General features: G+C 36.3%; 1 protein-coding gene across 1 annotated transcript; it reads left to right on the forward strand.

Annotated features, from left to right (window-relative positions):
- Nucleotides 1-1,745: 1,745 nt before the first annotated feature.
- Nucleotides 1,746-16,457, forward strand: LOC127657024 (prolyl 4-hydroxylase subunit alpha-1-like). The gene is made up of 15 exons (XM_052145661.1): nucleotides 1,746-1,908; nucleotides 4,368-4,444; nucleotides 4,864-4,960; nucleotides 5,171-5,322; nucleotides 6,672-6,809; nucleotides 8,027-8,266; nucleotides 8,582-8,793; nucleotides 8,883-9,059; nucleotides 9,529-9,599; nucleotides 13,714-13,813; nucleotides 13,926-13,979; nucleotides 14,456-14,521; nucleotides 14,726-14,794; nucleotides 15,362-15,458; nucleotides 15,811-16,457. Exons 2-15 carry the CDS (start codon nucleotides 4,369-4,371, stop codon nucleotides 15,879-15,881), a joined length of 1,620 nt encoding a protein of 539 aa, XP_052001621.1. The 5' UTR covers nucleotides 1,746-1,908; nucleotide 4,368; the 3' UTR covers nucleotides 15,882-16,457.
- Nucleotides 16,458-17,067: the final 610 nt, after the last annotated feature.

Genomic DNA, 17,067 nt, shown 5'->3' on the forward strand with positions numbered 1-17,067 from the left:
TGACTCATACTGGCAGGATTATAATCATGGAGGGAAAGGCATGGATATTTCAATTATCATTTCTTAGAGGCAAACATTTTTTAAGATAATCAACTAAGGATCATGCTTCAGAGAGTTTTATTGTCCCTTTTATTTTGTAACTGAGTGATTTAAATAAAAACAAAAACAAAAAAGAATTCTATAAACGAAGTCCAATAAATTGTCAATTTATAACAACACACAAACTTGTGATTGTGTCTATATGGATACACAAACAAACAGAAGACTACACACAGATTCCTTTAGGCTATGCCATTTGACACAAACATTTGCATTGTACGCTATGCAAACATGTGTCTCATTTTACAGCTCAGTGGTGATTCGGAGAGCAAACATTTTGTTCAGAATCTAAACCAACAAGAACAGCTGTAAAGATAACTCAGCAACAATCACTTTAATTCAGTCCAGAAAGTCCAATTAAGTTATTATAAATCAAAATGTGATGTGACGAAGAAAGACAGAGATTTTGGAAATGGAGGGAGGGAGTGGAAAGAAAGAAATGTATAATGAGAGTCCTCATGTACTCATCCACTATTTTTTTCCATAGACAATTCTACTTGCAATTCTCAACCAATCAAAGTGAAAGATATAAATAAAATCCTCATATCAAAGTGAGACACTAGGTATTGAGTTAAACAACTAAAAGCAAGAGCAGAAATGTTCAGCCTTGAATAACGTGAACACTTTAAAGGGATTGTTCACCCAAAAATGAAAATTCTCTCCTCATATACTCGACCTAATGAATTCCCAGAAAATTTAAATTGACACAAATGAAAATTTTAGAAGAATATCTCAGCTCTGTTGGTCCTTTCAATGCAAGCAGGTCCAGTTCCAGATCAGAAACACTGAGGGTGCTTCAAAAGATAGCGGGGGGCTCTTTATAAATTGGAGATGTATCGTAATTGCTAATTTTATTAGTAGATTATATCATGTTTAAATGCTACTAAAACAACATAAAGAAAAAAATTACAATTTGTGTACAAAACATTAATTTTTTTAGTGCATTAAAATGTACATGTTGTGGTTGCATCTGGCATGCATGGTTGCCAGATTGCATAAATGAATATGACAAAGGTGAAATATTTCCCATTTGTGCATGTATAAATCTCTGATTGGGGTTTTGCATCTATTATCTGGCAACCATGAGCATATTAAAAGCTTTTGGATGTGTGATAGGTCCCAAAGCCAGATACTGTAAATGTAAGATCTAATAAAAAAATTCATGATAAATCGACTCGTGGGCAGTAGTTTGCCCTGCTCTGAAATAGAGGATGCTCTAAGGTTCATTTGACGGTGCTTAGCACCCTCAAACACCCCCGTAGAACCGGGCCTGAATGCAAGTGAATGGTGGCCAGAACTTTGAGGTCCAAAAAGTACATAAAGTTAATTTGTGTTCAGCAGAAGATAGAAAGTCATACACATCTGAGATGGCATGAGGGTGAACAAATGATGAGAGGTCAATCAAACTGATCAAAGACACAAATAAGACCTATGTTTTGCTAAATGTGTTTTATTAGATATAAAGGCTGTATGAACTGCTCAAAAGATGCACACAAAACTCTTTAGAATAACCTCAACAACTACAGGTAGCTCAAGCAATACATCGATGCAACGAGATGTAGCAGTTGCAATAGCATCCACATGCGCAGTTCGCAATTCCTCCTCAAATTTCCTAGTTCTTTGGGGTTGGGGAGTGTGTGAGACTCTGCACGTATCACTGCGGAATCCTCGCCGCCAGATGGCGAAGGGAAGATAGCCGGTGCAACCCCTCAGATAAAGCCCAGCTGCAGACCAGAAGCTTCGTAAACACAGAAAAGTCTCCCATCTATGCAAATTTGCGCTTTAAAACTAGCAGAGGAACATCTACAGGTAAGATCTTTATAGATAAATTGTAGCCTATTTGCTTTCCATGTTGTACCAGTGAAGTTTTGATTTGAATGGAAAGTGACTAAAAGCATGCGCATACTCGTTTCTCTCGTAGGCTGCTCTCAGCACACCGATTTTATTAAATAGAAAATGCTATCTAACGTGCAGTGACATGACGTAACATAACTACTAAGTTAGCGTAGCCTATAAGTCAAACTACTAGATGTGAAACTTTTCGTGGATTTAAATGTAATTTTGAACAGTTATAAATGTGTGCTGACAAAGTCTGACCGACACATGGGCACTTTGAGTATTACATTATTTGTAGTACTGTAAAAATGTTGCAAAGATACAGTGTTTCTTTGTGGTAAACAAACAAACGCCGCAGCGCATGTCTCATAGGCTGGGGCACTCCTGCAGTCAGGGAATTTACTCGTAAAATCTCACCTGTCCCACTTTCCGGCTTTTATATCTTCACTTCCTTTAGTATCTGTTACTGTGACTGCTAACTTTATGGACAGCGCAGGAAACTCATCTTCAGCTCTCGTGGTCGGGGGAGGGGCGTGGAGGACGTGGCAGTTCCTCTGCGCTCCATACCGGATCCTCGCGAGCTCACGAACTCCACTAACAAAAACAATTACCATAGTTTCCACCATTGATATTACCGTTATTGTTAGTACTTTAAAAAACATAATACTTTGATATAGTATTTGGAGACAGCATAAGAAAATGTTAGAATCTTCATGTCATTTTGTCTATTAGTGTTGTTTTTTTTTTTTATTTATTTTTTTTTTATGATAGTGGTGGTTAATATCAATTTACCAGAGTTTACCAAATGCATAAAAAAACCTACTGTTACTAAACAGTATTGTGCAAGAGTCATGAGTTCTGCCTTTGCTCTGTCACGTGCATACGTTTTCCTCTTTGTCACTGTTAAAAGTTTATTCAACAACCAGAGAAGATATGGACATCAGACAACAAGTTGTTATAAGTTTTATGACTACAATTTGGAATCTTTCCTAAATCTTTTCTAAAGACAGTTAGGTTTACTGGAATAGAATAGGACACAGCACAGAGAACAGTTAGGCTGCAAGTAGTGAAGAGTATTAGATATGTATCTGCCATACTTACAAAGATTTAATATTTAAAAAGAAAATAAAGCAATTCAATCTAAAAACTGTGTAATATGCTCTAGCACTGGATGTTAACTTTTCATGTGGAAGAAATCAATGTCAGATTTGGCAAGTTTAGGTGACTCCAGATTAAAAAAATGTCTGTGTATCACTATTAGGCCAAATTAATGCACTGACTTAAAGGGATAGTTCACCCCAAAATGAAAATTATCTCATTTACTCACTTTCATGTCATCTCAGATGTTTATGACTTTTTTCTTCTGCTGAACACAAGATTTTTAGAAAAATATATAGGTCCTTTCAATGCAAGTAAATGATCAGGTCTGTCAAGCTTTAAAAATCATGCTTTAATCTAGGTCTTTAGAAGCGATGCAATCACTTTGGAGGACAAACAGATCGATAATTCAATACATTTTTCTAAATATATCCACTTTCACTTTTAGAATGTGAAAGTGGAGATTTATCATAAAAATGACTTAAATATTTAACTGTTTTTCACCCAAAGTGTTCATATCACTTTTGAAGACATGGATTAAACCACTGGAGTTGTATGGATTACTTTTATGCTGCCTTTGTGATTTCTGAAGCTTGAATATCCTGATCACCATTTACTTGCATTGTAAGGACCAACAGAGCTGAAATATTTTTCTAAAAATCTTATTTTGTTTTGCAGAAGAAAGTCTTACACATCTGGGATGGCATTAGACATACAATTTACATATTTGCATGCATCATTCATGTATTTTTGCCTGCAGTGTTTTTGCCTGCAGCGTTCTTTGTGTGTGTGTGAATGACTGACATGCCATTTATTTCATTATGGCATATATGTGCATTGACATAGTTCACGGAGTTCATGCAGATATTTTCGTGGTCATTTGAATCTGGTTTCTAAGGGTTACGGTTATATTGTCTGTACTGACCTGGCATTTCATCACATCAACTGGAAACACTCCAAAAGATTCACATGTTTGTTTGGCTTGTTTGTTTGTTTTCTTAGTGATTCTTGCCTCCAGGCTTCCACTGGTTTTCCAAAGTTACTCTTTTCATCAAGCAAGCATGACCTTTTGTTTATACATGCTGATACGTATTCACAGAAGAGTTTTTCCCACAGGGCTGGCATGATGCTCTTTGTGGTTTTGTCCTTTAGGTGTTAAACCTTTCACCCGAATGTGGATTGGAGTTTCTTGTACAGTTTTTATCTGATTTTATTTCTTCTGATATGATCAGGAACATATTGTTGTAACTTTTGACAAATATTTGCAATTCCCTTTATTCAATTAGATAACTATAAAATTTGATGTATCATGTATGACACTGTCTTTCTCTCAGGATGGTGTTGCGTTGGTTCCTGTTGGGTTCCCTCATCCACACCTTGTATGCACACAATGACTTCTTCACCTCTATAGGTGAGATGATCTTTCATTGTTTTTTTTGTTGTTTTTTTAGATTTTTCTGTACTGTAGTCATTCCTTATCTGGTGTTTTATCCTTCCTGACATTCAAAATATGCAGGATATACTCGCAGGATATACTCCTCCGGAATATTCAGGAACATGATCAGTGTTCTATAAATATTATTATTATTTAATAGTATGCATAAAGAGTGCATAAAGTCTATAAAACAGTGCATTGCAATAGAATATGATTCAGATGGAGAATATGCTTACCCAAAGTCCAGAGTAAGTTATTAAATAAAGGACTGATCAAATTTGTTTTATAGATTCACTTTGTGTAATGTTTGATCCTCATCCCACCTTTATTTACTAAGAAAGAGTGTGAGATGTTCCAGTTTTTATTTCAGATTTGATGTGTGATTTAAACTTTAGGTCAGATGACAGACCTACTGTACACAGAAAAGGACCTGGTGACATCACTGAAAGAATACATCAAACAAGAGGAGAACAGACTAGAGCAGGTCAAAGAGTGAGTAAACACACACACACATTCTTTGCAATGTTTTTTTTTCTCCACGACCTAGATATGCTCAGCTGTGTAAACATGCGCCCAAGAAATCAAAAGAATTTTACACTAAAACTACCCCATCCTTAATGACTTTCGTCTTTTGCCAGCACATTGAGTGATGAAATTTGTAGTTGTTTTGCTCAGCTGTTTTATGGTCTTTACCTGCATCAGGTGGGCAGAAAAGCTGGATTCACTGACAAACACAGCCATGCAGGACCCTGAGGAATTCCTGGGACACCCGGTCAATGCCTTTAAGCTGATGAAAAGACTCAACAGTGAATGGGCTGACCTGGAGAGCCTTGTACTGAAAGACACTACCAATGGTTGGTTATAAATTACACTATTAACATGACATTTTATTTATGGTTGCTAACTGTCAAAGAATCACATTTGAGTATTTCTCAATGTTTCAAGGATACCAAAGAGACTGTTTACATAGATGAACATCCATTCACAGGCATTACATCAGTAATGCATAACCAGATGTTTATATTCGAAAGAATGATTTTGACAACTTTACAGCTCAAATAACACTTATGTACAGAAGAATGAAAATATTGTCTTTAACAAAAAAATCAAGCAGTGTTTTTCTGCTTTTAAACTCTCATTTGCCCCATAGACTTCCATTGTAACTGAATAACTATAAACACACTTTTTGCTTGTTTTTACAAGCTTAGGGGCAAGTAAAATTATTGCCTGGTGTTATCATCATGAGCTTAAAGGAATAGTTCATGCAAAGATGGAAATTCTCTCATCATTTACTTGCCTTTATGAAATCCCAGATGTGTATGACTTTTTATGCAGAACACAAACAAAATTTTTTAGAAGAATATCTCAGCTCTGTAGGTCCATACAATGCAAGTGAATGTGACCAAATTTTTGAAGTTCCAAAAAGCTCATAAAGGCATCATAAAAGTAATCCATAATACTCCAGTGGTTTAATCCATGTCTTCTGAAGTGATCCAATAGATCTTGGGTGAGAACAGACCAAAATGTAACTCAGTTTAACTATAAATCTTAACATCAGCAGTCTCCTTGGCGATCATGATTTCAAATGCAATTACACTTCCATCTAGCGCCCTGCGAATCTGTCAAGCACTAGGAAGTGTGGAATTATGACTGTCCCTAGAGACTGCAGAGGCAAGATGTACAGTTAAAAAGGAGTTACATTTTGGTCTGTTTTCACCTGAAACTGATTAGATCACTTAGAAGACATGGGTTAAACCACTGAAGTTATATGGATTACTTTTATGATGCCTTTATTTGCTTTTTGGAGCTTCAAAGTTTTGACTTGCATTTTATGGACCTACAGAGCTGAGATATTCTTCTAAAAATCTTTATTTTTGTTCAGCAGAAGAAAGAAAGTCATACACATCTGGGATGGCATGAGGGTGAGATATCATGAGAGAATTTTCCTTTTCAGGTAAACCATCCCTATAACTTGTTTTGAAGCTGGAATATTGGTTTATATCAGGAAATCTATAAATATCAACTTATATTCATCAACATTGCTCCGAGCATCAAATAGATTCGGCATCAGTATTGCAAACTTGTAGCTGTTTTTGCAAAATTTGCTGTTTTCAATTTAAAATGTCATTCATTTAATTTGTGCAACTTTTTGTATGCGAGGTCAAGAAAATGTCTCCCTCTTCACTATTTGCTACGTTTTTAGGGTTTATCTCCAATCTGACTGTTCAGAGAAAGTTTTTCCCAACGGACGAGGACCAGACAGGAGCAGCCAAAGCTTTGCTTAGATTACAGGACACATACCAGCTGTCAGCCAACACCATCTCTAATGGAGACCTGCCTGGTGAGTGACTGTGTGTGTGTGTGTGTGTGTGTGTGTGTGTGTTTTCATCAAGTACAATGTGTGTTTTCATCAAGTACAATGTGTTACCACGGTCAGCAGGAATTCTTTGATGGGAGTCATGCTGTGTCTCTGTGTTATTTCTGATATGCTTGTAGTTCTTTGGAAATTGTTGAAGATTCTTTAAAAATGTCTCACGTCTGTGAGAGTTATAATGTTTGACTATGTGTTGCTGTAGATCAACAGGTAGACTGTGGCACTAGCAACCCCAAGGTCATGGGTTTTATTCAAACTGTTAAAATGTATACCATGGATGCACTGTAAACTGCTCTGCTTTTGACCTGCCACATTATTAAATGTATTGGAAAGTTAAACCGAGTCTTAAACCCTATTCGGCGGGATTTGTTTTTTCTGAGGAGGTTAGGGAAATTCAGGTTTCACAAACATACTTTGTGATTTTAATCCCATCCGAATCTGATATGTCAAGCTAATTCAAGGGTCCTCTGACAAATCTAATCCTGTCCAAATGCGAATGTCTGTGATTGCTGATATTACATTTTCAAAATGCTTCATGTATTTTGACCTACATGAACTAACGTTAAGATCATACTTATGCACGCCAGTCTTCATTTCAGTGGGTTTAATATAAGCAGCCACTTCTATAAATTAATGTGAAGTTGTTTTAATAAGATTTGTATAATTAGTCATTTTAATAAATTAAAATTAAATCAATAAAATATATATATTTCTAAATGATATGTAATGCAATTTTTTTAAAAGAACATTTCGAATGGATTTTTATTACCTAAATTAATTCAATGTGTTCAATGTGATTTTGATGCATCCAGAGCACATGGCCTTCTGTAACGCCCTCATCTAGAAAACAGACACTCCCAACTCTGTAGTAGAAAGATAGTCCCATCCGAATCAGTACATGAAATCACTGATGTCGGGTGATAATGATTGTAACTAGCCTACCAAAAATCAGCATTTTAGCTAGTATGGACTAGTAACTAGTATGGACTAGTAAACCACAGCAATGTCAAATAATCAGAAACTGTCCCACTTGACCTTTTATTAACCTTGCAAAAAACTAAATAATTCTCATCTGAATATATTGGCTGCATTTAATTATAAAGGGACCATCTGTTTCATTCTCTCACCCTCTCTCTCTCTCTGTGTGTGTGTGTGTGTGTTTCTTCTCACTGGTCAAACCTCAGGTGTTGTTCATAAGAGCCGAATGACGGTAGAAGACTGCTATGAGCTGGGGAAGATTGCGTACTCTGATGCAGATTATTATCACACAGAGCTCTGGATGGCTCAGGCCCTCACACAGCTAGATGAAGGCGAGAAGTCCACCACAGACACGGTCACAGTCTTGGACTATCTCAGCTATGCCATCTACCAGCAGGGAGATCTAGAGCGAGCTCTCGAGCTAACCAAGAGGATGCTGAAGCTGGGTAGGATTGAAGAAAAAAAAGTTTGCATTTATGATTGGGTTTGAAAGTATGACTTTACTACTTCACTAATATGAAGTGGGTAGACTTGGGGGAGCTTTGCATTGTGAATGAGCTACAGTATGTCAACAGAGCAGATCGTATGCAAGACATACAGACCGAGGTTGTTGGATTTTAATGAAAGAATGAAAGAAATGGCAAGTTCATAGTAATGATGAAGGTGGAGCCAATTAACTTACAAGACAGAGAAATAAAAGCTAAGGTTAATTATGATATCTTGACTAATCTAATATATGTCTTTGTGTGTGCTTACTTCAGACCCAAATCACCACAGGGCCAATGGGAACCTAAAGTACTTTGAGTTCCAACTGGAGAAGCAGAGAAAGGCAGAGGCCGAGAAGGAGGGGGAGGGTAAAAAAACAGAGAAGAAAGTATTAGACAAACGGGATGCTCAGAGGAAACGCTCCAAAAACCTTCTGCCAGAGAGGAAGAAATATGAAATGCTGTGCAGAGGAGAGGGAGTGAAACTGGTGAGCAAAAAGATTAACTTTATCTGTACCTTTTTCTTGTTTCCTTTTAAATTCTTTCTCTCACAGTCTCTCCCTCTCTTGCACTCCAGACACCCCGCAGACAGAGCCGTCTTTTCTGCCGTTATTTTGACAACGGCCATCATCCAAACTTGCTATTGGCTCCAGTGAAGCAGGAAGACGAGTGGGACCGCCCACACATTGTTCGTTATCATGACATCATCTCTGACAGTGAAATCTTGACGGTGAAGGAGATCGCAAAACCCAGAGTGAGTTGAGCTCTCTTAAGATATGCTGTGATTGACTTGAGTTAAGATAATATGATGATTTATAAATTTTATTCTTAGTAAAACATTTAGTAGCATCCTGTTACTTGCTTACAACTAAAGTGTACAATATGTCATTTCTAAATATCATGCACACTAAATCCGTTTACAAAAATGTGCTCCAGGAATTATGAAACCATTAAACTGAAACGGTTTTGCAGCACTAGTGTACTCTAAAGAGTTTATTTAGCATTTGATATTTGCTGTTATTTACGATCAATACATCAGAGACATCTGTTTGCAGTCAAGTTTTGTCAATGGTAATAGAATGATAGTTTTATTCTGTCTTCTACTACTAGAGGGAATCAAGAAATGTAGAAGTCTTTAAAATTTTTGTAAATATTAACAAGGGATGTACAGGAGCCTTTGAGGGACAAATAGAGCAGTATGTAACAATTGTCTGGCTCCTTAGCTCCGTAGGGCAACTATATCCAATCCAGTCACGGGCGTGCTCGAGACCGCCCCCTACAGGATCAGTAAAAGGTAAGATATGCCAGTGTAGAATGTGTCCAATCACATGCACCGTCGTTTCTTGTCTAGAATCCGAAACTCCTCGGCAGAAACAATGTAAAATGCAGTAAGCAGTTGATAATTGCATGTAGCTGATCATCGAAAACTAACAAATTAAATTACAATGTAATAATACAAAATATTTTGATTCTGAAATACTGGTACCAGCATATTGGTATCTTATAAATCATGTTGACCGCCATTAGTTGTTATTAGTTGTGTAAGCTGACTCTTTACATATTGCTTTCATGCAGAGGAGTTGTCCGTCCTGCCTAGGGATGCAGCAGTCTGATACCTGGATCGGTATCTGCTCCGATACTGATGTTTTTACCCAGATCAGGCATCGGTCCGGCGAGCCCGATCCAAATCCGATACTCCGTGTTAGTCATGGTCGTTACTATCAAGCTTTAAAAAAATTACTTCAAGTACTATTAAAGCACAATTAAAGTAGTCCATATGACATGTGCATTTTATTCAAAGTCTCTTGAAGACAACTGATAGGTTTTCTGAATGGCAAAAGGCTGCATTTAATAAGTAAATATATTGTATGCATGTGCAGTGTGTTTCAGTGAATGCAAGTAATCCATATGACTCCAGTGTTTATATCCATATATTCAGAAGCGATATAAAAGGTGTGGATGAAAAACGGATCAATTTAAGTCCTTTTTTTACTCTTAAATCTCCACTTTCACTTTTACATCTTAGTCACATTTTTGCTTGTTTAGTTTCACTTTCACATCTGAAAGTTAAAGTAGATATTTAAGTAAAAAAGGACTTAAATATTGTTCTGTTTCTCATGCACACTCATTCTATCACTTCTGAAGATATGTATTTAAACACTGATGTTGTATGGATTAATTTTATGTTTTTTTATGTGATTTTTGGAGCTGCAACTGTCTGATCACCATTACTTGCATTGTAAAGACCAATTAAATTTTTTGGGTCAACCCTCTTTAAGCTCAGTCGACAGCATTTGTGGCATAATGTTGATTTACTACAAAAAATTATTTCGACTCATACCTCCTTTTCTTTAAAAAAAAATTAAAAATTAGGTTACAGTGAGGCACTTACAATGGAAGTGAATGGGGCCAATTTTTAGAGGGTTTAAAGCAAAAATGTGAAGCTTATAATTTTATAAAAGCACTTAAATGAATTCAGTTAAAACTCATGTATTTTTTTAACTGGAAAGTTGTTTAAATCAAACATTTTTCAGTTGTTTTAGTATTTATGTTTCGTCGACATGGCAAGGACATTTTAAAATTGGGTATAGAACAGTATATGTTAGGAAGCAATTTTTAACACTAAAATCATGTTAACACACATTTTGTTCACATCTTATGGTTATACTTATGGAAACTTAATAATAATTCTTACTATTATTTGTTTACAAATTACAACAATATTTAAGTTGACTGGGTTTCAAAAATGATTGTGTGACGAAAAGTGGACTTGGAGATCTGAATTTTAAATCCAGATGCAAGTTAAAATAAAATGGGCAAGAGATGGCTTCTTTTCTACTGAAGACTTTCACTGGAATTACTCTTATTTTACTGCCACATTGTCCAGTAGACTAGTTAAGAATAAAGGCCGATACCGAGAGTTCAGGTATCGGAATCGGATCGGGAGAGCAAAAGTGGTATCGGGACATCCCTAGTCATGCCCTTGTTGAAATGCTTTTTACTTTTTATTTTAATAGTTGTCATGTGCTCTCTGATGGTGGAGCTTGAACAGGGACAGTCTGATCAGGTTTGCAAAATGTGATGATTAGTTGTGCAAAATAATTTTGTGAATTTAAGGGCTCATGGTGAAAACTTTGATCTGGACTGGAGTATTTAAAGTTCATAAAATCTTGCATCACTACTTATGTACAGATCTGTCCCTGTTCTTTAGTTTCAGTTCAGAAAATAACACAAAAGTGACCCATCTCTCTGTTTCTTTTTTTTCCCCTTTTCTCCTCCCTTTTTTTTCTTCTCCCATTTATTTACACTTTGTCTGTCCATGTTTTCGGGTGTGTCATTTTGTCTTTTCCCCAACCTTTTTCTCTGTCCTTCTTGCTATGTATAATTGGGAATAGCTAAAGCGAGCCACCGTGCATGATCCCATTACGGGAAAACTCACCACTGCCCAATACAGAGTCTCCAAGAGGTAAGAGGTCAAAAGGTCAAAACATCCTGTCCAAAAACATCATCTCCGGAGAAGAAATTGTGTGCTGATATTTTGAATTGCTTAAGACTTTCATTTGAATTCTGGCAGTTGCTGAGCTGTAAATATTTTAGTGTAGACAGCTACAAACCACACAACATGCACTTTGTTGACACATTTACACAGGCAGGAGATGTTAAAGTGTCTCTCCTCATACAGTTCTCTTGATATTTTGAAATGTTTGAGAATTGATAAATAATTGCACACACTCGCACACACTGTGTGTGTGGCCTTAATCTCTGCATTACCAGCCGTTTGAGTCTGTTCACTAAAATAACCTTTTAATAGAGCTATGTTTAGTTGTCTCATATTTCCACCCACACCAGAGTGGTTTAACTTGTACACACGTCTCGGTATGGCCAGACTGGGTGGAGTTGCTGGAACAATTCGGCTTTAGTCTGAGGGTTTCATCTCACACCGAAAGTTATGAATATATCGTCTTGAGAGTTTACTACTGTTTCTTAGTAATCTCACTACTGTTTCTTAAACACTACATTTAAAGCACTCTGTTGTAAGCATTTAGTCCATTTTTAACTTTAGAAATCGAGAGAGAGAAGTGCAAGAGGCAGAATAAGAGAGAACGTGGAGGCAGAGAACTTTCATTTTCTCTCGAGGTAGGATGACTCCAGTTTTACTGTCCATTTGTTCACATTAGGGCAAGGGTTTATGAAATTACAATATGAGATATCTGTCATATTGATTTCTGATCAGATTTTCTGAGGGTCAGTTAGCAATGGTTTTGAGAAAAATTAAGAATTTCATTTTAGAAAATTCAGTTAACATTGGTGTTTTTATTGCAGCTATACACCGATCAGCCACAACATTAAAACCACCTGCCTAATATTGTGTAGGTCCCCCTCGTGCCGGCAAAAGAATGCCAACCTGCATCTCAGAATACCATTCCGAGATTAAATTCTTCTCACCACAATTGTACATAGTGGTTATCTGAGTTAACGTAGACTTTGTCAGTTCGAACCAGTCTGGCCATTCTCTGTTAACCTCTCTCATCAACAAGGCATTTCCATCCGCAGAACTACCAAATGGGCTGGTTTGAGTATTTCTGTAACTGCTGATCTCCTGGGATTTTCACGTACATCGGTCTCTAAAATGTACTCAGAATGGTGCCCAAAACAAAAAACAAATAGTGAGGGGCAGTTCTGGGGATGGAAACACCTTGTTAATGAGAGAGGTCAACGGAGAATGGCCAGACTGGTTCAAACTGACAAAGACTACGGTAACTCGGATAACCACTCTGTACAATTGTGGTGAGAAGAATTTAATCTCGGAATACTATTCTGAGATGTGGGTTTTAGTGTTGTGGCTGATCTGTGAATCTTGTGGGCATAGCTGTGGAATTTAAATAAAAAAGAAGTTAATGTTTTCTGAATCACTAGATTTATGATGTGGCTGATTTGAGGTGGCTTTGAAAGGCCCCTCTCTTCCACACACACTCACACATGTACACTCTCATACGACTGAATGAGATCAGTGTTGGTGAATTCCTAAACACTCTGATACTCGATCCGAACACATTTGCAGAAAAAACAGGAAATGAGGTAGTGAACCTCTTGCTCCCTTTAATCTCTTTCTCCTCTATCTTTGCTTCCAATGTCCACTCTTCATGGATTCACCTGCATGTCTGCATGTTCTTCGTCATCATAATCAGATTTTTTTCGTAATTAATATAAAATGAATGTTTTTCTTTTATATTAGAGAAATGGACCAAATAGAACAGATTTGGTCCATTTTACAGTAAACATGATATGAAAAAGTCTGAAAATAATCTTTGCTTGCATGTGGTTGCATATGATCTGTTTATGTGTTGTGGCATTTCTGTTAATTAAAAAAAATATATATATTCTACCTATACTTGTTCCCATTACAGTGCTTGGCTGTCTGCATATGAGCATTCTACGATTGCAACGATTAACCAGCGTATCGAGGACATCACAGGCCTGGAAATGGACACAGCAGAGGAGCTGCAGGTAAAAGGGTGGGGCTTTTACACTCAACTGCCCAATCAGATGCTTTTAGGCTGATGACACTTAATATTAGATGGGTCTACTCACTTAGCATAATACATTTATTTTTCCTCAGGTTGCAAATTATGGAGTTGGAGGTCAATATGAACCTCACTTTGACTTTGGAAGGGTGAGTTTATCTGCTCTACTCACACAGATAAAAAGGAAATCTTGTGCGCTTATTGTATCAACACTTATTAAATCATAGGGTGTGTCTCAATCAGCTCCCTAGTTCAGTAGTCATGAAACTAAACGATCACTCACAAAAAATTCACAGAATGCATTGTAAAAACCAGAGGGCATCGTTGCTCACTATGTTTTCTTTAACGTAAATATCGTTATGTCTTCTGAAGTCTTTCAAGTAGTTAGAAGACGAGCACAAGTGTAAAACTATGAAGTCAAAGCCTTATTTTCTCTTTTAAGAGATGTTGTTTGAAATATCTTTCATCTATAATGACCATGAAAGGGAAACAATCTTTGTTTGTTAGAAGAGGGATAAAAATACACTCCTTTATGTATTTTGATTGAGATGCACCCATAGTTACATTGTTTTTTTGAGGTGCACTTTTGTATATGTTGTGTATGTGTTTGTTTGTGGACATACAGAAAGATGAACCAGATGCCTTTAAAGAACTGGGTACAGGAAACAGAATTGCCACTTGGCTCTTTTATGTAAGTTACTTCGGAATATGCACCTCCCCCACAATGTGTTAATCTTTATTTTTGCCTTCAGTTGTGGGTCCATTTTATGGTATGTTTTAAATTGAATTAAATGCTTGAAGTAAAATATAAAGTAACATAGCTTAATATATGTGTTGTTGTACAAGCATGACTCTTTTCAGTGTGGTCTTGATTTATGGGATCTCTGTGTTGCAGATGAGTGATGTGTCAGCAGGGGGCGCTACTGTCTTCCCAGATGTAGGAGCAGCAGTGTGGCCTAAAAAGGTAAAATACCACATACATCAACTATGAAAAGGATAATGCACAGTCATTTGATTGTTATTGTAAATTAAATCCTTATAGGGTGATCAGGACCCTGACAAGAAGTGGAGGGGACTTGTATCACCCTGAAGGTATTTATTTTGCGATTAACAACCGACTTACAGTGCTTTATCCCGCTCATTACACGGCTACTTACCAAATAAAAAAATAAAAGGTCCTAAAATACTGATTTGCATTGAAATTATGTCAGAGCCGGAGATATGTTGGTGGGTGTTTATTTTGTGACAATTGCTGTCTGTCTTCTTATTATCCAGCTTATTACAAGACTACTTGCCAAACAGAGAAATACATAGACATAAATCATTGATTTGAGTTGAAATAATTATTAGTTTTCTTGTAGAGATCGAAGGAAAGAAAGCTTGCAATACCTGGATTATCTAATATGACTTAATCCCTGGATGTGCAGTTATTCATAAATATCAGACCACTAGATGGTGCCATTGACTAATCAGAATAGAGTATTCCAGAGAACCATGTAATATTCTGTCTCGATGGTTGTTATCCTGCCAGGGTACAGCAGTATTCTGGTATAACCTTTTTGCCAGTGGAGAAGGAGACTACAGCACAAGGCATGCTGCCTGTCCAGTATTAGTAGGCAATAAGTGGGGTGAGTATTTAAGTCCCCCTTCATCAGGGGCAAATGTCAGGCACCTTATAAATAATGGGTGTTCTTTATAATCCTCTAAAAATGTATATTGTATATTAGGATAAAACACCATTAGTCAATTTACCATTTATTTATTATTCTACTTATTAGTTCTTTATTTATTATCATAGAGAGGACCAGTTTACATTCTTCTCTGTGTCTGCAATGGCATTCAAAATAATGCTTACAATATAAAAAATAATTATACTAATATATTACAATTATAATACAATTTAATTAATAATTCATAATATTCTATTGTACAGATGTAAAAAGACACAGGCACTGATGATCTTTCTTTTCTTTCCTCCAGTATCAAACAAATGGATACATGAACGTGGTCAAGAATTCAGGCGACCCTGTGGCCTGATTGAGATGGAATGATCCTCTTCCACTTTTCTTCCTCTGGTTAAGTGTAAATGTAGCTTGGTTTGGGATGAGTGTCAGTACAGGGTGTGAATGATCAACCACCTTCATATCTTTTTTTTTTTTTAACTAAACATATTTTAGTTATTTATTTAGGGTTGATTTTTAACTACATATTTTGCTTATGCACTTTCTTCTCTTAAACGCCAACAAACTCTATAGTTCTCTAAAATAAAGATTGGTTGTACAAGTCCTTTGTTTAACCACTGAACACTCCAGACACCATGAACTCTCCACAATAATCGACAGTTAATGTCACTCACTGTTACAGAGAACACGCAGAGCTTGTCAGAGACTGACCTCTTAAGACCGAAAATATGTTACTTCAAACAAATCCCTGATAATAACCAAACACCACAGTGTTGGGTAATGTGGTTACAGCAATACCAAAGAGTATTTTATTCCTGGAGCCAATGCAAAAAATACTTTTATTGTAATGAACTTTTGTGTGTGTGGAAATGTTTTTTTGGGAGTGTAACTGTTTTCTACAGAAATAAATTCTATGCCATCAAAAAGCTTCATTTGTTTGACCCACTTCATAAAAAGATTATGTTTGATTCTCAAAAAGAGCTCAATGTTTCGTGGATTCGTGGGTCTTTAGGGTCTGGAGAATTTTAGATGCTGTTGACTGAAGGTGGTCATAGTTTGGTTGATTTAAACATCTGAAATTACATTCTTTGAATATTATATTCTCAAAATCACATTGCTATTTGTATGTAAGCAAAAAATATTTATAGTGAAAATATGTCCATGATTTTGTTTAGTGATCATTAGGGTACAATGGGACTATAGGCAAACCTTAAGCAAAATTAGCATTTTTCCTTGTTACAAGATGTATCAAGATAAATATATATATATATATATATAATTATATTGATTAAGCTTTTGTATGTTTACTGAAATTTGTATGACATTAAGTGTCTTTTATGTCATTATTTTTGAAGACATCCTCACTATGCAATATTTTTCACAAGTGCCTAAAAGTGAGTCTAAGTCTATATAAGTGATATGAATGTAAATAATAGGGACAAAATTTGAATACATTTGAGACAACACAATGCTTTTTTGAGTAACATATGTATAGGCAATACTTAAAACAACCAGTTCAAGAAAAGGGTGAACAATTTCCTGTTAATTTCAAACA

The sequence above is a fragment of the Xyrauchen texanus genome, chromosome 16, assembly GCF_025860055.1.
Source record: "Xyrauchen texanus isolate HMW12.3.18 chromosome 16, RBS_HiC_50CHRs, whole genome shotgun sequence".
NCBI classification, from domain to species: Eukaryota; Metazoa; Chordata; class Actinopteri; order Cypriniformes; family Catostomidae; genus Xyrauchen; species Xyrauchen texanus.

Bases quoted from the DNA above. Each gene is read 5' to 3' on its own strand.
- LOC127657024 (XM_052145661.1), top strand. From the start codon at position 4,369: ATGGTGTTGCGTTGGTTCCTGTTGGGTTCCCTCATCCACACCTTGTAT. The intron at 9,060-9,528 runs GTGAGTTGAGCT...CTGGCTCCTTAG, and splicing joins AGGAGATCGCAAAACCCAGA to CTCCGTAGGGCAACTATATC. The intron at 14,522-14,725 runs GTAAGTTACTTC...TCTGTGTTGCAG, and splicing joins TTGCCACTTGGCTCTTTTAT to ATGAGTGATGTGTCAGCAGG.